General features: G+C 39.1%; 2 protein-coding genes across 2 annotated transcripts; one reads left to right on the top strand and one right to left on the bottom strand.

The window, feature by feature from the left end:
• The first annotated feature begins 6,270 nt into the window (after positions 1 to 6,270).
• LOC147862536 (putative serine/threonine-protein kinase At1g54610) lies at positions 6,271 to 11,243 on the top strand. The gene is made up of 7 exons (XM_087321653.1): positions 6,271 to 7,045; positions 8,117 to 8,401; positions 8,623 to 8,940; positions 9,132 to 9,359; positions 9,444 to 9,544; positions 9,625 to 9,739; positions 10,275 to 11,243. The coding sequence occupies exons 1-7, from the start codon at positions 6,650 to 6,652 to the stop codon at positions 10,743 to 10,745; spliced, it is 1,914 nt and encodes a 637-aa protein (XP_087177779.1). The 5' UTR covers positions 6,271 to 6,649; the 3' UTR covers positions 10,746 to 11,243.
• A 916-nt stretch (positions 11,244 to 12,159) lies between these two features.
• Positions 12,160 to 22,023, bottom strand: LOC147862535 (uncharacterized). Its single transcript, XM_087321107.1, has 2 exons — positions 20,263 to 22,023; positions 12,160 to 15,800 (listed from the first exon to the last, which is right to left on the bottom strand). The coding sequence occupies exons 1-2, from the start codon at positions 21,946 to 21,948 to the stop codon at positions 12,168 to 12,170; spliced, it is 5,319 nt and encodes a 1,772-aa protein (XP_087177233.1). The 5' UTR covers positions 21,949 to 22,023; the 3' UTR covers positions 12,160 to 12,167.
• Between the last annotated feature and the right edge of the window lie 1,684 nt (positions 22,024 to 23,707).

Here is a 23,707-nt window from a genome sequence, read left to right as displayed (position 1 = left end):
ATAGTTCCACAAATCAATAGAAAAGTGAATGCTTTGGTTCTTCACCAAATTATCAGAATAAACTTGATAAAACAATGCTCTCATGTGTGTTATAAGCCACGAAGAATACAATGCTAATAGTGATCATTCCCTATAAAAATAGGATGAATGGGTATCTACAAAAGGATTTCATTGACAATACAAGAACATTAACACCATCATAATTTTAAGTAAGAATATTACATCCAAGAATGGTTGATGACGCTTCAAGGTATCACCCATTGGTTTTCTAAATCTTTGTAATGACAACACATGTACGATAATTTCCATGCTAGAACAAAATGACATCAAATCTGAACACATTCACGTTTAGAAGTGGAAGGATCCCATAATCTTTTATTAGATTCCTTTTATAATTTGCGATTTTAGGCAATTTTCAAAAAAGTGGATACACCAGTATCACATGTCGTAAATAACATATAAAATTTGCTGATTTTTTTAGATTTAACAAGTGTCAAATAATAATTTCTAGAATTCCCATGGAATCAGGGGTGGATGGACTATGAGATCGGAAATCATTAACGCTCTACTGATTAGGGAATCTGCTACTCAAAGGACGACAATGGAGAAATGGATAGGCCACGAGGAGGAGGGATCTCTGATCCCGAGAGGTAGGGGACCACTAGACACGCTCGAAGGCTCTGAATTGCGAAACACTAAGACACCAACATAGAATAACGTAATTCGAGTACTTGCGTATACTGGTCATAAATGGATTGTAGTTCTTGATCCGATCAAAGTACAACCCAATTGGCACATATGTACTCATGAAAACACATGGCTAGGTAAGGTCATTTGGAACCCTTTGCAATGGACATGGCGTGATCCCTACACGGGACAAGGAAGCAAACCCATCCCTTTCTTCCAATTCACAACTAGATTGGGTCGCCACATTCTAGCTGCTCAAACCGCCCGAGAGCCGGTTGCTGCGAAGGTCTGGCTGGCACACATTTCAAGTTCCTCCTACAAGAATCACCAAGTTTTGGCAGAAAATCTGGAAACAACAACACACGAGGCGAATTACCACATTCCAATGGCTATTAATACATAAGTCCCTACTGGTGGGAGCATGGCAACGTGGGAACCTTATCTCTCCTAATTGTGTAGAGTGCCCACATGCAGTAGAATCAATACGACACGCTCTGTGGGATTGCCCAACGTCCCATCGAATATGGCGGGGGGTTGGCCGCTTGTTGTAATTATGCCAGGTGCAAGGCTCAATCAAGTGGAGAAATATATGTTGGCTATCATGGTAGACCGTATTTGGCATATACGAGCATCAGGAGGAGGGGATGACTTTGGTGATAAAAGCACAAGGGGTATTTTTCTCCTCTAGCGGCAATGTCCACTCCAGTCCTCTTAATGACAGATCTCAAGAGGTGTTGGAATTGGTCAGCCCAATAACTCTTTGGATTCAATGGAAACAACAATGTAGGCAAGTCTTCTCCAACCAAATCGCACATCCAACAAGGTTACTGCAAGAGATATGGAGTGAAATTGTAGCCACTCTAAAGAGCCAATATGATGGGCTAGGCCTCAAGGGCGGCTATGATGGAGTTGAAAGACAACGAATAGCCTTCATCCAACAATGGTCGTCATCTCCCTCTCTTGAGTCAGTGGGCATCCACATAAGATGGAACTATCGCGTCCCTACAGGGATTTGTACATAATCGTCTCATTTGTAAAAATTTATAACTAATGAAGGAGTTTTTTTTTTGAAAAACAAATAAATAAATAAATAAATTTCCAAAATTCAATAGTTTTTCGATAAATGTTTGAACGTTGATGGTCTACAAATATGAAAAGTAGTTAACTTAAGGAAAATCACAATGCATGAGTTAAGATTAATGGTTCTGAAAGTGTCATAAAGATCTATAAATTTAGTGCTCATCAATATCCATAAAGTCAGAGCTCAAAAAATATAGACAATATTCATGAACTATCAAAACTGTCAAACCTAGACGTGAACATTAATATATCCTTAGAACATATCACATAATTATCAGCGTATTCACATTGCTTTCCTCTTCTTCTTTTAAGAACTCTCCTCCTAAATTTGTGCAGTAGTATCTGCTCCACATAGGCTAGCAATGGTAGGGTCCTCTAGTAGCTCATCGTCAAAGTCAATAAGCTCCCTAAGTTCACCAGCTAATGGAGGACTTGGTTCATGCGATCCATGGTGAAAACATTAAGGCTTTAATCCTCACGTGAATGAAACTCACTTGGTCATCCAACTTTTAGTAGTGTAAATTCATACACAATGGTTACCATTGACACAATTATTTTAAAAATAGAGATTTCAGTACAATTTGATACTCAGGTTCAAAGTGTTTTCATCACAATTCGATTCTTAGTATCAACTTCAGGTTCAAACTTTTTAGTTTATTTTATTTTGAAAAAAAAAACAAAATTTTAAACCTGAATTCGATGCTAAGTATACAAAGGAAACTCGTCTCAAAACAAGGTGCTTTATGTCCACAAAGTTTTTATGTGAAGACCACAAAATCACATCCGTTTTAGCCATCATGGTACCCCATGGAAAACATCAAACAATACCCCATTTACATGTGTTGTAACGTAAGGTAGACAAACATGACCTTATATGATGGGAGGGTTAAAGATACATGTCGCCATGAACAAAACCCATCAAAATGATAATGCACTTGTCACAATCAACAATGCCTATAGTTATGATATATAACAACTCAAATGGATTTAGCAACCAAGCATGTAGGGAATATGTGCCTAGCATAACTCTAAATAATTGAGCAAGATAAACAAATATTGTCTTATTGTTTCTCTTGCAATTAGAGCAATATCATGGGGAAAAAGAAGTAGAATTCAATCACATTATTTTGAAGGAAAGTTAAATTTTGCGGCCAAGCATATCAAAGAGGTGTTTGGATTCAAGAACTACACACGGAGATTAATCTAAATCAATTTCTTATATGTTGCCAAACATCACCTATCTCAACCATCTTCAAGTTGAGAATCAACAACCAACCATGCATTGCCTTGATTAATTCTGCCAACAACACAAAAATTTGAAGCATCTTGACAATAACGATTTCTAATTTAATTTGACTTATCGAAGAACAAGAAGGGGAAAACAATAAACAATCAGCAATGGTTCGGTTTAAACCGAACCGAACCACGGAACCGTGGCTTAGCGGTTTGGTTTGGTTTGGGTTTTTTTAACGGTTCAGTTCGGTTTCAACAATTAGAAACTGTAGTTTAAACGGTTTATTTATTTATTTATTTAAATTTAAAAAATTGTTTTTAAAGAATCTTTTCATTTTCATGCCTTATTCTCACATTTGAAGAAAATCTTTAAAATTTTGAAAATTTAAATAATGAAAATTTTTAAATTTTAAATTTGACCTAACCTTAAAACTAAAACCAAATCACGAAACCGCGGTTGTACCGGTTTAATGGCGTAATGGTTTGATTTTTTTTTAATGGTTCGGTTTAATGATTTCATGGTAAGTTCAGGTTTCAAAAAATTTAAACGGTTCGATTTTGACCCTCTCAAACTGAACTGTTGCCGATTGTTAAAAACAATGGATTTATACTTTACTCCAACCACAAATTTTGGGGATTCTTTCATCACTAAAGTAGTACCTAAAGCCAACATGAACTTGTTGTAATGTTATCGATTTAAAATATTCCTCATAGAACTTTACCTAGTTTCGATCATTGAGGAAGGATGTGAACACGATAATTGTGTGAAGCCATTTATTTGTTTGTTTTACTAGAAATGTGTAAATGCAAGTCATTGGTCAAGTACTTCAAATCATAATATGGTAGACGAAGATAAGGTTGGAGGACAAAGGGTATCAAAAGAAGAAATTTACTTCTTGTAATTTCCACGTCAGTCTACAAGAAGTGTCAAAGCAAAGGTTGTATCGCAAATTTCAATCGCCCCTACGCATGGAGTTGTTTGCTTTATTCACTTCAAATTAAATATTGAATCATTAGCATTTATATTAAACCCATTAAAGAACACAGAACTCATATGTATTACGGCTAGTCAAAGGATTTAAAAAACGTAAAACGGTTACATGCTATATATGTGAAACATGTAAACATCATACCTAATAAAGGCTAATCAACTAGTTTATATCAACAATGATGTCATATAAAAGTGATGGTTTGCATTATTATAAACCAATGCTAAAGAACAAGGATGTACTACCAACGATTATTGATGTTTTAAATTAGCTTCGATGCAAAATATTACAATAGAAATCCCAATACCTAAAGGCTAAACGAGATAGATTTTCACATCGCAATTGGCAAAAAAATAACATGCAAGATCATAAAAAAATGTCCATACGGCTAAATACGAGGTAGGGGGTAGTTTCCTAATCGTCTAACACCTAAATGGAAAACATAGTCTATCAAAGCATAATTACAATACATCAACATGTTTACTTGAGCTCATTCACAATCATCACGGTCATGGAAGTTTTCTCATCAATGCATTAACTAAGATATTGTTTTAACATTTTCTTAACTTTAGCTTATTGCTATTGTGTGTACGTGGAGGGAGGAGGGATGAGGAATCACAATTGCATAATTTCACTTAGGGATTCACCAAGCTAAAAACACATTGAATCACACGCATGATCTAATTATCTTATTGTTACGATTGACAATTCACCATAAGACAACATTTTACATTCAACAATATGAGGACACTAAAATCGGGGTTTTATTTTAAATAAAAAAGCTTCATCAAACTATGCATCATCTCGTGTCCACTTTTGCCATGTACCACACATTGAGCCTCTTTGTTCCTCAACCAAATAAAGAGAATGAGTCCTTGGGTTAGCTCATGGGGACTCACAACACGTGGTTTAAAAAAAAATATGTTCAAGCATCTTTACAGTTAAAAAGAGACTTAACATACAAAAATATGACCATTGGACTATGCATACCCTTACTCATAAACCAATTTCTCAATAAACCAAAAGACAATAACCCTCTTAACTTTTGGATTTCACTTTTTGTGATCTAGAATTGGGGCTAGTAATTTAAACATGAACACAACTTTTTTTGTCGCATACAAGATTGTTGATAGGGCAATTTATAGTAACAAATGATGATTCAAGATGGAAATGAAAGACTTCTCTCCTCAACATGGTTTCCTCTAAGAAATACTCAAAATATCGAGGAAACCAGAGTTATTATGCCTTTTGCTCCATAATTACATAATTTGATGATTTATGATTATTATTATTTGATTGTGGTCGATGAGGCATGATTGTTCATAATGAAGGTGATATTACATTACCGGATGAAAGTTTGGTATTTGGAAAGATTAGTAGAAAATGCGAAGTAAAAAAAATCAGCAAGAGAAAAGAGACATGCAAACCTACTACCATGTTGTAGGGGCCATGACAATAAACACAAAGGTGGAGACGAAGGATATGATAACTTTGAAGGATTGAATCATCACTATTACATTTTGTAGAGTCAACTAGTTATATGTAGTTACAAAGTGATGATTGATGCCCCTTTCTTTCCTACGCTATAAACTGCTGGTACACGATTCAAAGGATCGAGCATACTTTGGCATGACTAAGAATGAGAAAGCCACAACATAAAACGAAGTTTTCACATGGCACACAAAATGGTTGCTGGCGCGAGAAGTAGGGCGAACGAATGTACTTGTCTCCATAGTTGAGGTCGGACACCACAAATTCTAAGTAGGAAAGTAATAGCAGGAGAGAAGCATGGCACGAGAAGTAGGGCGAACGAATGTACTTGTCTCCATAGTCGAGGTCAGACACCACAAATTCTAAGTAGGAAAGTAATAATAGGAGAGAAGCAAGGTTCAATTCCCTACCAGGACCAATGCATAGACAAAAACGATCGTTTCCATCTACGCACAATACGGCATCCCACATGTGCGAAGATGGGCATGTTTTTTTTTATGTTTCCATTTTTAACTCAGCGAGATGGTTCGAGCAATCTGCTATTGCACGAAACCAGGAAGAACTTAAACACCAACTAAGTTTGGAGAGAGAGAGAGAGCGAGAGTGGAGAGGATCGGATCGGGTCGGGGGGCCCGGGTGCATTCGGGTCAAAATGATGGTGAGGTCTCATCTGGAGAGAGAAAGGTTCATAAATGTCAGGGCTTAATAAAGCCATAAAATACTACTATTGAGGTCAATAATATTAATATTATTGAGACTGAGTGTGGAAAAAAATTTGAGAGGATAGAGAGAGAACAGGGGAGGAGAAGAGGAGGTCTTTTTATTTTTGGTACTGAGCTATTCAGACACACACACACCCACACACACAGAGAGAGACAGGGAGAGAGGGCTTTCATGGCTTCTCTTTCTCCCCACTGTAGCTCTAGAGAACAAGATCTAAGCTTATCACAGAGGCTGGCCGGGCCCTAGAAAGACTAAGAATGGCTTTGTAGGCAGAGGTTATATGTATCATCGAATCCATTTCTCCTCTCTCTGTGGGCCATGGCTGTTAAAAAAAAATTGAAAAAACAGAGATGCAACTTCTGATTAGCTTAAAGACATAGAAATCGTCCGAGATCTCTCACATATACTCTTTATCCCTGTGGAAATCAGTATTATAATGCTCAGTGATGGGCTGTGCTTGTGTGAAGCAAGCAGTAGGAGGAGGTAGATCTAGCGTGAAACCGAAGGCTTCATCTGGCCGCCATTCCAATGTGGCCGAGAGACTCGATCTACCGTCAGCCCCACCTTCTGATACAGCTGATAGCAAATCGAAGAAGACCAAGACAGCGCCATTAGACAGCAATTTAGCTCATGATCCCAAGAAGAAAGATAAGAAGGGGGCTACGCATGCTGAAGAGAAGAGGGCATCTGGTGAAGGAGGAGGAGGACCGAGAAATATCCCTCGACAAACCGAAGGGGAGCAAGTGGCTGCTGGATGGCCGGCTTGGCTCTCAGCCGTTGCTGGTGAGTCTATCAAAGGCTGGATCCCGCGTAAAGCTGATACCTTTGAAAAGCTTGACAAGGTAAGTTGTAGTATGATGCGACAGTTTCCTATTGGTCCCTCTCTCTTGGTGTATATATATTGGGGTTAGCTAGCTTGGTACCCTATTGTATAAGATCACACTAAATTGTAGGCATTTATTACACTTATGCGATTCATTTACTGTAATGTTTATCGGTATATAAGGGCAATCTAACTACCTAAATTGTATAATCTCAAGGGGTCATAAAACTGTTTTTTGTGGTATGATGCCTACAATGTAGACTAGGACCTAATGTGGTGATACTTTTGAACCTGAGGGCCAGAGCATGCACAGCTAGGTATGCAGAGGTTTGCTAAGAAACACCGTTGACACAAACTTGAACACTGTAAGGAAACTAATGTCAAAGTGGATACTTTCCCACACGGGATATTGTGAAACAATATAGAGAGGAACATGAGTACAAGTTGAGTTCTTTCATATATGGGCGACTGGAAACTCTTTGCGCCCAACCACACCCAGCTAGGTATGCAGAGCCTTGTCTTTCCCACATGATTGAAACTAATGTTGAACAGTGGAAGGAAACATGAGGAAATATAGACTCTTTCCCACATGAAAAATGTGTAAAACTTCACCTAGGTAGATCCTCATCTTCAGAAAATCACCATTTAAAAATGTGAGTAAACATGACAAAAAGTGAGTTCTTTCCAATGTGAAAATATCTAGGTATCCAGCAGTCCCTTATTCCTACAGCCGCTTAGAGCCTCACCAAGTGCAGAAACTTTTAATTTTGTGCATTGTGAGGAAACATGATGGAATGTGGGCTCTTGCCAATGTCTGAGATGGAAAAGTGTTTAAAATGTTTTCAAGATCTGTCCTCGTTCGCCTCTTCTATTCTAGTTCTCAACTCAACATGCATGTCCATAATAATTGGCAGAGACCTACTAATATCATGTGGCAGGTTAGTGTTTTAATGTAAGAACACATAAATGTGTAAGGAATTTTGAAATTGATCTAAGTGAATCCCCTTCCTACATCTAATTTGTTGCAATTAATGAATTTGTTTCCTGATTCCATGACTTTGGTAAATGTTCTAAGAATTTTTTATGGCAGATTGGGCAAGGTACATATAGCAATGTCTATAAGGCTCGTGATCTTCTATCAGGAAAGATTGTCGCCTTAAAGAAGGTGCGATTTGACAATCTGGAGCCCGAAAGTGTCCGGTTCATGGCCCGAGAGATTCTAGTATTGCGAAGACTTGACCACCCCAATGTCATAAAGCTCGAAGGCCTCGTAACATCTAGGATGTCATGTTCCTTGTACCTTGTATTTGAGTACATGGAGCATGATCTTGCTGGTTTAGCAGCTTGCCCAGACATCACTTTTACAGAGCCACAGGTACTTTTCTGCTAAGTTGCTAGTTGTGTCCCCCATGGGAAAACTTTTTTGTGTACATTATGATTAAGCAAATAAATATGACTCTCCATCGTGTTCTATTGATAAATATGAAATAAGGCTCATAGAAAGCTAGGTAACACTCCATAGCTTTCTACGAGCATATTTAGTTCCTAATCATTTTGATCTTTTAAGATATGATGTGTGGTTATTTGATATTGCAGGTGAAGTGTTACATGCACCAGCTTCTTTCAGGACTCGAACATTGTCACACCCGACATGTACTTCATCGAGATATAAAGGGCTCCAACCTTTTACTCGACAATTCGGGCATATTAAAAATTGCTGATTTTGGGCTCGCTACCTTTTTCAACCCCCAGCAAAAGCAACCATTAACAAGTAGAGTTGTAACACTCTGGTATCGTCCACCAGAACTTTTACTAGGGGCAACTGAGTATAGTGTCGCTGTGGATCTATGGAGTACAGGATGCATTTTAGCTGAACTTATGGCCAGAAAGCCGATTCTTCCGGGCCGAACTGAGGTTCATTTGGCGCTACCCCCTACTACTAGATGCAATTTTTGACTTTGTCTCTGATGGACATAAAATACATTTACACATTGAGACTCTGATGGATGTTGACCTCATTCACATTTATACACAATAAATTATGTTTGGGTTCATGCTTGAAGGTATATTCGAATCTTACAACATGAACTTGTACAACATTTCAGGTTGAACAACTCCACAAGATTTTTAAGCTATGTGGGTCACCATCAGAGGAGTATTGGAAGAGGTTAAAACTCCCTCAAGCGACAATGTTTAAGTTTCAGCAACCATATAAGTGTTGCATTGAAGACTCTTTCAAAGATTTCCCAGTCCCTGTATTGTCTCTTCTTAAGAAATTATTGGCTATCGAGCCATCAGATCGCGGGACAGCATCCTTGGCCTTAGCAAGTGAAGTAAGCACATCCTTATGTATGGAATTGTTTGGTACATTTTATGCTGCCTCAGCTGTTTTCTTATATGATATTTCAATGTGTTAGTTCTTTTCTACTGAGCCCCATGCATGTGATCCTTCGAGCCTTCCTCAATATCCACCAAGCAAAGAGATGGATGCCAAACTGCGAGATGAGGAAGCTAGAAGGTAAGGGTGAAGCATGAGTCACTATTTTGTTTGATAAGATAATTTGCATATAACCAAAATCCTTCTATGGATTTCTCTAGAAAAAGGGCAGAAGCTGTGCGTTCCCGTGGTGAAACTTCAAAACGAGTGACCCAGCGAACTAATAAAGCTATTCCTGCGCCAGAAGCAAATGCAGAAATACAAGCAAATATACAGGTATGATTTATAACCATGGCTTGATTACCTGTGGGTAATAATGATGTGTTATGAGCATACTCAGACCTAGAGTTTTATGGAATATATAAAGGGCTAGCTACCCTTCTGTGAGCTTAGAAATTGATCCATCTGTTCTTGAATGGCCGGTCTGGATAGACGTGGTCAGAGAAAAGTTCAAGGTTTTCATGGTATATAAAGAACCAGCCATCCTTTTGTGTGTTGATAACTATTGTCTAGAGATGGGCCTCAGATTTCAGGGATATAAAGAAAGGCATGGTCGGACACAGACCTTGAGTTTCATGGTATATAAAGGGCTAGCTACCATTATGGTGAGCTGTTCGTTTTGGTTTAAACATAGACAGCTTAGAGAATGAAGGGACATTCCATTTGCATTTGCGTATAAGCCTAAAAAGTCCTACTGATAGAGATCTTGGAAAATGTGTCTTTGAGTGCTTATAACCCTACACTTAAAATGTTATCAACAAATATATGAAAGCAATGGTTTTAACAAAAAAGTGGAATTTTTATCTTGCAGCTGAGGCGACGGCTTATGTCGCAACAGGTAAAGAGCAAGAGTGAGAAGTTCCCACCTGCACACGAGGATGGCGTGGTTGGTTTCCCACTAGAGCCATCGGGACAAAGCAATATCAGCACAATGATAACACGGCATTTGGTGCCTACAACTATGTCTTCACTTGTGTCTCAGTCTGGGCCGATTGGAAGCTCAAGTGGTACTATTGGAAACAGGGTTGGACGAAGGAGGAAGAAAAGCTCCATGGGTGGTGGCGGCGAAGATGGACGGTCTCGCCGCCCACCGTCTCGTGGCGCCCACATGGCCAACTCTGCCATTGCCTCTAATTTCTCTCAAAGTGGGGATTTCTCCACCATGAGCAGTGTGAGAAATCATCATGAGAATGACAGTGCTTCCATGGGCACTAGAAATAGAGGAAGCCATCTCAAACCTCAAGTGCCAGAGGAACCGGCAGCAGCAGATGGACATCGATAGGCGGCAGTGGACAGATGGGTGGTGCGGCCACTGCCCACCCATTACATTCTTTTAATCAGTTTCCCCAGAACCCTACATTCAACACGTTGTATGATCCAACTCTCTCTTTTTGTACCGAGGATATACTTGTGGTAAGCCGTATTTTTTTATTGATGTATCAACTTGGATTCAAAGCCTGCCAATATGGTGTGGAATGTAGGGATTGAATGAATGACCTCATCTTCACCAAACAGCATTACAAATGAGCTGTACTCCCACTCTATCTCTTTCTCTCTCTATTTTAGAGTTGTTGCATCTATCTATCTATCCACTCATTTTTACTGATCAACTCAATATTTTGCAACTGGAAAGTAGTCAGTCACAAAGCTTGTTCTCAGCAACAATATTCTGCTAATTGTGCTCCAAATTAGAAGCTGATCTACTTGGGAATTTCTTGAATACAGATTTCAGAGTCCCAAAGTAGTCAACAATGAAATATACTGAATTTAACATTGGGAATTGGTGTAACCACTCAAAAGTGTGAGTGTATAACTGAAGGTTCTCGAATTCCATTGTGTATGTTTGATGTTGAGCTTGTGAACCCAAATTTTTGTTAAGAAAAGGATGTGTTGGGATGTTGCAGCCCCAGGAACGGGAACCATCGTTCGGGGTAACTCCCACTCATTGAATTTTGGCTTTGATGTTGAGAAAATAATGGAATGACGGTCAATGAATAAAGAACCTTCATTTGGGATAGGTCACATATTTTGGCTTACTTTGACGTTGAGATAATATGGTAAATTGGTATACTTTGGGAGTGGTTTTATATTCACCTGTCAAGCTATGTATGGTGACTTTTGAATTGCGGTTCCTATTCTTGAATAGCACCCTTCTGATTGTGATCAAACATATGTATGATTTTATTGGGAGTAGATTGATCATCATGACGTTATCCAGAACACGATTATTGGTATCTCTCCAACCAAATTTGTTGTGTAATAGGCTAAACTAAGGTTAATGATTATGTCAATTGGATTATACCTCATGAGTACGCTTTGTTGGTTTCTCCCCATGTAAGAGGAAAGGTCTCCTGTTGCAACAAGATGCATGCTAAAACTTCTTGGATTTTAAGGCATGATATGATAATATGACAAATGGTTTCATCTTTGTGTAACTATATTTATTAGTGTCCATGAAGTGACTACCAGCTTCCATCAAGTGAACAAACATTATGAAAATACAACTAATAGTGACCTTGATATGAATGAAAGACTAAAATGTCATGAAGAAAGAAACATATAAAACCATTCAAATATTGTACTATCCCATTTCATCATCATGAAAAGTTGTGGATGCTTTTTGTTTACCCTTCATCAATGGATCCCCAACAAGTATGATAGAAACCTACAAACCATACAAACATCATGCCATCCAATTTCGACATCACGATGCTTGCATCAACCCATGATGTCCTTGCTTGTTCCAATCAGCATATTTCAGCCACATGGCTTCAATCCTCTCTGCATCCTCTTGCATCCCAGCAGCTGTGAAGATATTCGCCATAAGTGTATAGGCTGAAGCAACCCTAGTATCTAGTTGTATAACCTGATCAAAAGCCAATCTTCCTAGGTTCATGTTTCCCCATTTTCTAGAAGCACCCAATAGTGCAAGCCAAACTTCAGGAAACTCCAAAGATGGCATCACCTGAATCACAGAAATTGCCTCGTTGAAAAGCCCTGCATGTGCGAGAATCGTCACCATGCATGTAAAATGCTCGATGTTTGGGGTAATTCCATACTCCATTGTCATGTTGCCAAAAAGTATGCGAGCCTCATTGACGATTCCAGAGTGACTGCATGCATTCAAAGCACATAAAAGTGTGACTCCATCTGGAGAGAGGCCTTCATTCTGCAATTGCTCATAGCAACTCAATACTTCCTCATACTTCCCTTGTTGGCCATACTCTTTGATGACCACATTCCAAGAGACAATGTTTCGGTCAGGTAGCTCTTCAAGCACTTGGTGTGCTGTTGCAAGCATTCCACATTTCGCATACATGTCCACTAATGCTGTGCCTAGCACGATATCCTTGACCAATAAACATCTATCCACAATATCTTTGTGAATTTGTTTGCCCTTGTCTATAGCCCCCGTATTGCTACACGCCTGCAAGATGCAAATGAAGGTGACAACATCTGGAGAAAGGCCCTTGGTTTGCATTTCTTCGAAACAGTTCAATGCTCTATAATATTCCTCTCGTTGCACATACACTGAAAGAAGTGCATTCCAAGAGGCCACATGCTGAACACGAAACATTTTGAGCACTTCTTGTGCTTTTGCAAGTGTATCACATTTGGCATACATATCCACCAAAGCAGTCTGAAGCATGATATCTTGTTCGAGCAAGCCCATATTCTCAATCTTGTTGTGGATTTGTTTGCCTTTTTCTAAAGCTCCCACGCTGCTGCACACCATCAAGATGCAAGAGAAAGCGATAGCATCTGGGTTGAGGCCCTCACTTTGCATTTGCTCGAAACATGTCAGTGCTTGATCTCCTTTTCCCTTTTGGGTGTACCCACAAATGATTGTAGACCAAGAGACCACGTCCCGGATAGGAAGCTCTTGAAGCACTTGATGTGCTCTTGTCAAATCCCCACATTTTGTATACATATCAACCAAAGAAGTACTGAGCACAATATCCTTCTCCAACATGCCCCTACTAGAAATTTCTCTATTGATTTCCATGCCCTTGTCTAATGCACCTATTTGGCCACATGCATTCAAGATACAAGTAAAAGTGGCAATATCCGGAGGGAGATTTTCACTTTGAATACATCCAAAACAATTTAGTGCGTCGTGAACTCGCCCCTGGCGAACATAGCCTGTGATAAGCATAGACCAAGTACTGCTATTTCGGATCGGAAGATCTTCGATGACCTGCATTGCTTTTTCGAGCATACCACATTTGGCATACATATCCACCAATGAATTTCCAAGTAAAACATCCTTCTCCAACAATTTCCTCCTCGCAATGTCTCTATGAATTTGTTTACCCTTTTCTACAGCTCCGGTGCTGCCACAGCTCTTCAATATGCAAGTAAAAGTAATCGCATCTGGTGTGAGACCCTCGCTTTGCATTCTCTCAAAACAGAGCAAAGCTTCATGAAATTGCCCTTGTTGTGTATATCCTGCAATAAGTGCTGACCAACAAATGGTGTCTCGAACTGCAAGCGCTTCAAACATTTGTTGTGCTACAGAAAGCACACCACATTTGGCATACATATCCACTACGGCAGTGCTGAGCACTATATCGTTCTTCAACAAGCCTCTGCTCAAAATTTCTTGATGAATTTTCATGCCCTTGTCTATATCTCCTAGTTTGCCACAAGCCTGCAAGAGGAAAATGAGGGTCACTTCATTAGGATATAGCCCCTCTCTTTGCATCAATTCAAAACAATGTAAAGCATCCTCAGCTTGTCCGTCATGGGCATAACTCGTAATTAATGCATTCCAAGATCCTGCATTCACAACAGGCAGATGATTGAGCAGTTTCTTTGATTTCGGGAGCATGCCACATTCAGTATGAGGGTTCTTTTCGAGTACCCCCACATGGATAGATGCTTTACAATCATCTTTCTTAGCATATGACTTGAGCATTGACACCAACTCTTTTTTGCAATTTCTAATGCTCTTTTCCTTTTCATGCTTTCCCTTGAGCTCTCCATTTTCTACAGTTCTTAATTCATCATAAATACAAGAGACCTTCTGAATAACTCCTGTGCTGCCACATGCTTTTAAAATGCACATAAACGTGACAAGATCAGGAAAATAACCCTCTCTTTGCATCCATTCGAAACAGTTCAATGCTTGAAAAGTATGCCCTTGTTGGGAATAGCTTGCAATAAGTACATTCCAAGAAACCTTATCCCGAATAAGGTTCTCTTCGAGAACTTTTTGAGCTCTATCAAGGGCACCACATTTCACATACATATCCAGCAATGCCTTTCTAAGATCAATTTGCTTCTCTAGAAAGCCATTAATTGCAACCTTGCTGTGAATTTGTTTGCCCTTCTCTAAATTTCTTGCACTGCTGCATGCCTTCAGCATGCAAATTGACGTAACCACATTTGGCAACAGGCCCTCGCTTTGCATCTGTTCGATGCAATGAAATGCTTCATTGCTTTCTCCTTGGTGGGAATATCCTGAAATTAGAGCATTCCAAGAGACAGCGTCTCGGTTGAGAAGCTCATGAAGCACTTCTCGTGCTTTCACAAGCATGCCACATTTTACATACATATCAACTAAAGCATTGCCAATCATGATCTCCTTCTCCAGCAAATCCCTATTCACAAGATGATAATGAATTTCTTTGCCTTTGTCTATGGCTCCAGAATTTCCACAAGCTTTCAAGATGTAAATGAACGTGATAACATCAGGGGTGAGACCATCACTTTCCATCCGCTTAAAACAGTTCCATGCCTCATGGCAGTTGCCCTGTTCTACATACCCTGAAATCAAAACATTCCAAGAGACAACATTCCGTTCCATAAGGTCTCCAAGCACCTCTTCGGCTTTGTTAAGGAGACCACATTTTGCATACATGTCCACCAAAGTAGTACCAAGCACAATGTCCTTTTCCAACAATCCTCTAATCACAATCTCATAATGGATTTGTTTCCCGTTCTTTATATCTCCCATCTTGCCACATGATTTCAACATGCAAATGAAAGTGACTGAATTTGGAGTGAGACCTTCATTTCTCATTCGTTCAAAACAATCCATTGCTTCATGACATTGTCCTTGCTGAGCATAACCTGCAATTAGTGCATTCCATGAAACAACATCTCGGAAAGAAATCTCTTTAAGAATTTGTTGTGCTTTCTCAATAGCACCGCATTTGGCATACATATTGATCAGTGTAGTGGACAAGTAAGGATCCCTCTCAAGAAAGCCCTTTTTCACAACATCAGCATGTATTCTAGTACCTTTACAGAGATCTTTGTTCTGTGCACAAGATTTCAGCAATGCCACATAATTGAAATCTTCCTTAGAGCTTGCTAATCTGCTTAACATGCTCTTAATTCACATTTTTTCTCTTAGGTTCAGTCCCACTGCTCTGGCTACCGCATCGTGATTGTTCTAACTAAAAATCTGAAAAGATTAAAAAAGGATTTCATCTAACAATCCAGAAAGAACCCCCCAAAAAAGGTAATATGTATAAATTCGTAAGACCCAAAAGGAGGGTATGTCGTTTAATCAATAAAGAATACAAAAAACTTTTGCTTTCAACAGCGTTATTCTTTAGGTGAAGAAACAGCCCTATTGCAGAGAAGAAAAATCATAAATTTGCTCAATTAGAGAGATGATCACGAGACAAAAAAATAGTAACTATTGCGAAAGATGTCTTATTAATCATAACTATATAAGTACTATTGTCTCTGTTTTAGTATCACTTTCGTATAAAGGTTTTTGGGTTCTTCTATAAAACTTTACTCTCTCTCTCTCTCTCTCTCTCTCTCTCTATCGCCTTTCTCCCAGGCTGTTTCTCGATATGAATAATATCTCATTTTTGAGTTTTCGGTCTATTATGAGCGCATCAAAAATAGAGTGATAAATGCAGAGAAATGAGACATGGAAACACTACACAAGATCATATGGCCTTACTCAAGGCTTGCACCAAGAAGAAGGATCTTTTTAAGGGCACTAGGCTACATAAAGATATCATTAAGCGAGGGTTACTTGAAAAGAACCCTTACCTAGGTAGTAGTTTAATCAATATGTATGCTAAATGTGGTATGCTCACAAAAGCACAACAGGTATTAGAAGAGATTCCCACCCGAAATGTTGTCTGTTGGAATGCACTAATTTCAGGCTATTCCCGAGAAGGAAAAATTCATGAAGCTTTGAACGGCCTCAATCAGATGAAATACGAGGGCTTCTGTCCAAATGGAATTACTTATACTAGCATCTTAAATGCATGCGGCAAAACCAGAGCGATACATAAAGGCAAACAAATCCACGATGAAATTTTGAATAGGGGTTTGTTAGAGGATGATATAATGCTTGGCACTGCCTTGGTAGATATGTATGCGAAATGCGGTTTTCTTTCTATAGCACAAAAAGTGCTTAAAGAGCAGCACATTCGGGATGTAGTTTCTTGGTCTGCACTAATAACTGGGTTTGCCCAACAAGGACAAGGCCATGAAGCATTGTATTGCTTTGAAGAAATGCAAAGTGAGCATCTCTCCCCAGATGCGATCACTTTAGCTTCAATTTTGAAGGCATGTGGTACCATAGGAGCCATAGACAAAGGAAAACATATTCATGAAGAAATTGTGAGACTTTCCTTGTTAGGTGATGATATTGTCCTCGGAAATGCTTTGGTGGATATGTATGTGAAATTTGGTATGCTGGAAAAGGCACGGCAAGTTCTTGACAATCTTCCTTATAGAAATGTCATCACTTGGTCCACTTTAATTGCTGGGTTTGCCCAACATGGGAGGGGTCATGAAGCATTACATCATTTTCAACAGATGCAGAGTGAGGGCATCTCCCCAAATCCAGTCACCTTAATTTGTGTTCTGATTGCTTGTGGGAGCATGAGAGCAATAAACGAAGGAAAGCAACTTCATAGTGAGATTTTAAGTAGGGGCTTGTTAGAGACCAATATGGTTCTTACTACTGCATTGGTAGATATGTATGCCAAATGCGGCTTCTTTGCAAAAGCACAACAAGTTCTTGAAGAGCATGCTATTAGACACATGGTCTCCTGGAATGTAATAATTGGAGGATATGCCCAACAAGGGCGATGTGCTGAAGCATTCAACTGTTTTGAAAAGATTTGCAGAGGGGGATTGGCTCCAGATCCAGTAACATTTATTTGCATCTTGAAGGCATGTGGAAATTCAGGAGCTATAGACAAAGGAAAACTCATTCATGAAGATATCACGAGTAGGGGTTTTCTGGTGACAGATAGTGTACTTGGTACTTCTTTGCTTGATATGTATGCCAAGTGTGGTATGCTTACAAAAGCAACACAAGTGTTTGATGAGCTTTCAGTTCGAAACGTGGTCTCCTGGAATGCATTAATATCAGGGTTTGCGCAAGAAGGGAAAGGTCATGAAGCACTGAACTGTTTTGAATCCATGCAATGTGAGGGTCTTTCTCCAGATGAGGTCACTTTCCAATGTGTTCTGAATGCATGTAGCCATTCAGGGCTGCTAAATGAAGTCCAAATTCTTTTTGGAAATATGTCTGAGAAATACAATATTATTCCAAGATTACAGCATCTTGCTTTCATGGTCACGGTATTTGGATGTGCTGGGTATTTTGACCAAGTAATGTCAGTGATCAAGGTGATGCCGTCATCTGATAACAGTGCAGTGTGGATTGCAGTCTTAGATGTTTGTAGAATCTGGGGAAATTCGAAGCTTGGGATATTGGCTTTTGACCAGCTAATGCAACTTGATAATAGTTGTGCCGTGAGTTATATCGCCATGGCTGATATCTTTGTCACGGCTGGTATGCAAGATGATGCAGAAAAATTTGAGGCAATGAGACTAAAATATGCTGCTTTCTAGTAGAAATTGCATGAAGGGATTTAATGGTTATATAGATTCACACAAGCCTCTATCTTGATGATGTTGCCATGTGCCTCAAGTCAGGTTGGATATAATTGTAATTGTCTATGGTTGCATCGAACAAGATTTTCAGTCACTTTTGAGTGAAAAAATAAGAACCAAAAATCATGAATTCAATGGCCACAGTGGAGAATAATGGAGTTTTTCTATCAATGAAGCACATTTTGAGCTTCAATGAACTAAAACTTCTGCCTTTGAAAATGTGGGCTGATCAAAGACGAAGGTGTCTACGAGCAAAAAGAAGATTCTTTAGTGTCAGATGATAATGGCCAAGGGTGATATGACTATTCTTTTGAACGTTCTAGTCAAGACCCTACTTGTGAAGTCCTTGATTGACTTGTAGCATGGAGTGATGAGCTTTTGTGATTATATTGTCGACCATCAAAGTCTCTCTCTGTCTCTTGATTTCTAGTGAGAACAGTCCCAACCATCCTCGGCTTTTGTATTCCAGTACCTTGTGGAGTGGGTCAAAGCCTTGTTTGAAGATGCAGTGGTATCTCCTCTTTATTTCATAAGAAAACAGTACAACGGGAAACATAGTGTTCCTCCGATTCCACATCTTGATGGCTCAATTGGCATAGCTGTTCTTCCATAGATTTGAGTGCATATTTTTGTCTCAATCTCTAGTTAATGTGGAGAGGTTTTGAGCCACCCTATCACAGTAAGGAGTGCTTGTGGTAGATGTGTTATCCATATAAGAATATTTTATGATAAATCCATCATGTGATGTGAGTTAAAGAGGGCCTTATAGTGAACTATGTTCCTACCAAGAGGCCTTGCTGCCCTGGTCATTATTGGGGCTGCTCCCATTTCTGTCCGGATTATATCATGGGATACCAATACTTCACTTATCATACAAGAAATTATCGAAACTAAAGATCTCTTCAAATTCTTCAAACTCAAGTGAAGGAAATCCAAGCCCACTAAACGATGATACAGTTGAGTTTGAAGAGGCGTGATAAGAATCAAGATGTTAAGCTCAACAATACACCAGCTTCCTTTGCATTAATGAAATGCGCGGTGGACTCTGGTGCACATTAGGTTTGCATTCATTTATAAGGGTGTGTGCTTGAGCTTGGCATCTCCAAATTTCTCCAATTATGTTCCTTATGAACGATTAATCTCCCAAGTCTACTCTGTAGAGAAGAGTTGAGGCTACACGTATATCAAGTCACAATTTTGTTGTTGTCATTGTGCATATTATATTTCAAAAGCCAAAGGGTCGCATATCCACATCAAAGTCCTGCACAGACAGCTTCCCATAGGGAGAATCGATGCCCAATAAACATTACTCCTATATGTAAGATCGTGAGTGTATGCCACCTTTCCTCCTCCAATAATAACCATGTGGTGTATAGTAATAAAATGGGCTTTCTATGTCTCAGATGAACACGATGCTACCATTGAGATGTGTATAGAAGGATAATACACATATTATTCACCTATCCTCCGTTATGTTCATGTTTCAAAGCATACAAAATCTATTTTTATAGCTTGGACAGTCCATTTGCGTGCATAAACATGTGTGGACTAATTTCAAATGAGAGTTTTATCCTGTTTCTTGGTCATTGCTTATATGGGACACTTTGCCATCCTTACAACCACTATGCCACAAACAACCACTATGTAATTACCTTTTGTGAAACTCCTGCTGTTATGTTTATTATTGGAGTCAAACTCCAATAGTTACAATTCACGTATTTACAATGGTAATTACATCAACCCCTAAACAATCAATCCTCCAATACACGTGGCACAATCTATTTGTCTTGATCTAGGTTTTGCGTTTATTCTGAAGATATGTTTGCCAACCGAGCCTCGGAAAGTGATTATCACAGCTTGTGGCATCAATTCAATGTTTTGAAGAGTCTTTCACCAGATCAATCCACACTATTTCATTGAATTCCCCGAGGCAGCATATATTTCACAACTGTTTCAGCATCCTCATGCATGCCAGCAGTAGCAAAAATGTTAGCCATGAGAACATAAGCTGTGGTACAAACATCATCTAATTGTAACACTTGATCAAATACAAAAGTCCCAAGCTTCACGTTTCCCCACTTTTCACAACAACCCAATAGTGCAAGCCAAACTGCATGATAATCAAAGCAGGGCATCACCTCAATCAACGAGGCCACCTTGTCAAAATACCCTGTATATCCAAAAACTACAACCATGCAAGTATAGTGCTCTAAGTTTGGGGTAATGCCATACAGTATGGCCATATTCTGGAAAATAAATTGAGCCTCAGCCAATAGCCCCGAATGACTACATGCACTGAGGACACCCCGAAATGTGCCTTCATCTGGAGAAATCCCCTCAAGTTGCATTTGTTCAAAACAATCAAGTACTTTGCCTCCTTTTCCTTGTTCGGCATAACCCCCAATCAATGAATTCCAAGAGATTGCATCTCGAACAGGAAGCTCTTCTAGAACTTCTTGTGCTTTTGCAAGCACGCCACATTTGGCATACATATCCACAACAACATTGCCAATTGCAATATCCTTTTCCAAGAGGCCTCGAAGAACCACCTCATTATGAATCTGATTGCCTTTGTCTATGGCTCCAGCACTACCACAAGCCTTCAAAATGCATATGAAAGTGACAATATCTGGATAGAGAGATTCGCTTTGCATCCGTTCGAAACACTGTAATGCTTCATGACATTGCCCTTGTTGGGCATACCCCGCAATCAATGCATTCCAAGAGACTACATGCTGCAGAGGAAGCTCATCAAGCATCTGTTGGGCTTTAGTGAGAGCCCCACATTTGGCATACATATCCACTAAGGCCGTGCCAAGCAGAACATCCTTGTTGAGCAAGCATCCGGTCACAATTTGGTTATGAATTTGCTTGCCTTTATATATAGCTCCAATACCTCCACAAGCCTTCAAGATGCAAGTGAAAGTGATTATATCTGGAGACAGACCTTGATTATGCATACGATCAAAACAACCTAAAGCTTGTTGATCTTGCTTAGCAAGTACATAACCAGAAAGTAATGCATTCCAAGTTACCGAGTCACTATAAGGAAGCCGTTTGTGAACATCCTCGGCTTCCAGAATGAGACCGCATTTGGCATACATGTCTAAGAGAGCATTTCCCAGCACCATATCATCTTTAGCAACCAATAAGGCTCTAGACACGATTTCATAGTGGATTCTTTTACCCTGTTCTACGTCTTTTATGTTTGCACATGCCTTCAAGACTGAGGCGAGTATAAAAGCATCAGGAGTGATGCCCTCATTTTGCATCATTTCAAAACATATAAATGATTCATTGGTTTTTCCATGTTGGGCATATCCACCAATCATTGCCGACCATATCACGACATCTCGGCAAGGTACTTCTTCAAGTATTTCACGTGCTTTTGTGAGGTTTCCACATTTAGCATACATATTCACTAAAGCACTTGCTACATAAGGACTCTTTTTAAGGAGACCCTTCTTTAGAATATCAGCATGTAGAGTAGTACCTCTTTGGAGATCTTTCTGAATGGCACAAACTCTGAGTAAGTCAATGAGATCTTCCTTCTCGTGTACTCCATGAATGACTCTTTTTAGCTTTCTCTGCCTGTAAACCATTTTAATAACTAACTTTTAAGTTTCCATTCATCGCCATTGTTAAAGTCTTTAACAATTTATTGGCTTTTCTTTCTTCTTCCTCTCCCTTTACCTAAGTGCGGATCTTTTCTCTCAAGAAGTCTAGTCATTCCCTCCCTTAACCGGCCCGGGACTCGGGATATTTTGGCTCCTTTGCATTTTTTACTCTAGTCTTTCGTGAGTAGAGACTTGGTTGCTTCGTCACCTTGATCTTTTCTCACCTCACACTGGCTCTCATTCTTGCTTTCACATTTTGCTTGAGAAATCCGCTTTTTGAACTTGAACTTTTCATCGACCAACTTCAATTTCTCACCTCAAACATTGTGTCCTGAGATGTTTGCATTATTGACCTTATTGGAAATGCAAACTCCGCTAGGAAAACCTCGTATCCTTTGCTAGCCAAGACCAACTTCAAATTCTCTCCTGAGATGTTTGCATTATTGACCTGATTGGAAATGCAAACTCCGCTAGGAAAACCTTGTATCCTTTGCCGGCCAAGGAAAACTCTCACATGCATTTTGGACAAACCGATTAAGCTCAATGAACGACATTACATCGCTTACACTATAGTGATCAATGTTTCAATTTTACCACCACTTAAAGATACCATACTTCTGCTATGATGATACAATCAAAGCCATATGATGCAACAACAAGAATCTCAACCTCAATGCAACCTTACCATGATCCGTACTCTTTGTTCATATGGCTTGAAACATGATTGTGGTTCATTAGTTGGAGAATATATGGGGTTGGAATCATAGCTTATCATATGAATTTTAAATTCCAAGGCGCACATATAAAGAAGAATGTGAGAGTCGTGGCCTTTTGTACTTGGGCCTTCTTAAATATCTAAGACTCTCATACAAGGTGGTTTTTTTCCAAGTCGTCGAAACTAGCAAGAACAAACCAACAAATAAAAAAGCACTTAGTTGTTGGTCACAAAAAGAGTAATGGAAAGAGCGAGGTTCTAGAAGGTGGCCCAAATTTCAACATATTGAAATCAACAACAAATATAACAATACATTTGTGGTAAAGCACAATATGAAACCGATTGCCAATGTATATCCTATAAGAGAAGACATCAATTGTCATCGTAAATTCTTATTGCATAAAGATATTCACAAGGTTTTAGAAAATTCTAGAATTCAAGTATATAAACATGATAAGGTAGTAGTAAATCATGTGCCTTGCTGATGTTGAGATTGTGAGTTTTCAAATTTCTCAATGAGAGATGAAATTATTTGGTGGTAACCAAAGAAGTTATGGTAAAGATGCATACTAATTTTTTGATAGGTTAACTATGAGGTGGGGTGTGTGCTTTTGAATTGTCTGAACATCTCTAATGATATGGATTGAGTGTCACATAACTTCTACCTAGTATTCAATTCTATATATTGTGAGATAAATGACAAAAAACCACACAATGCATAATTTGACTCTATTCCAACCATGTAACATATATTGAGATTTGCCCTTTTCCCTAGGTTTCTTTCACACTTGGGAGCTATATATTGACAGCTAAGCCTTCGTAACGGATGAAAATCATGGTGGTACTACCTTAGTCCTCACATATTCCATAAATTCAGGCTTCATGGTATGGAGAAACTTTGGCATGTAGAATTAGGCCATATACATATAAAAATTGTAAAAGTCCACTCCATTTTGACCTTAATCACCCAACTATCATTAATATATTCAATTTGTGTTAAATGTTTAGGAACAATGTGACCTCGTTCAT

The sequence above is a fragment of the Azolla caroliniana genome, unplaced genomic scaffold (assembly GCF_043228905.1).
Source record: "Azolla caroliniana isolate FFs.n. ecotype wild unplaced genomic scaffold, voAzoCaro1.0.p SCAF_6, whole genome shotgun sequence".
Classification (NCBI taxonomy): Eukaryota; Viridiplantae; Streptophyta; class Polypodiopsida; order Salviniales; family Salviniaceae; genus Azolla; species Azolla caroliniana.
Note: the sequence above shows the minus strand (reverse complement) of the source record. Positions and strands in the feature narration are given on the sequence as shown.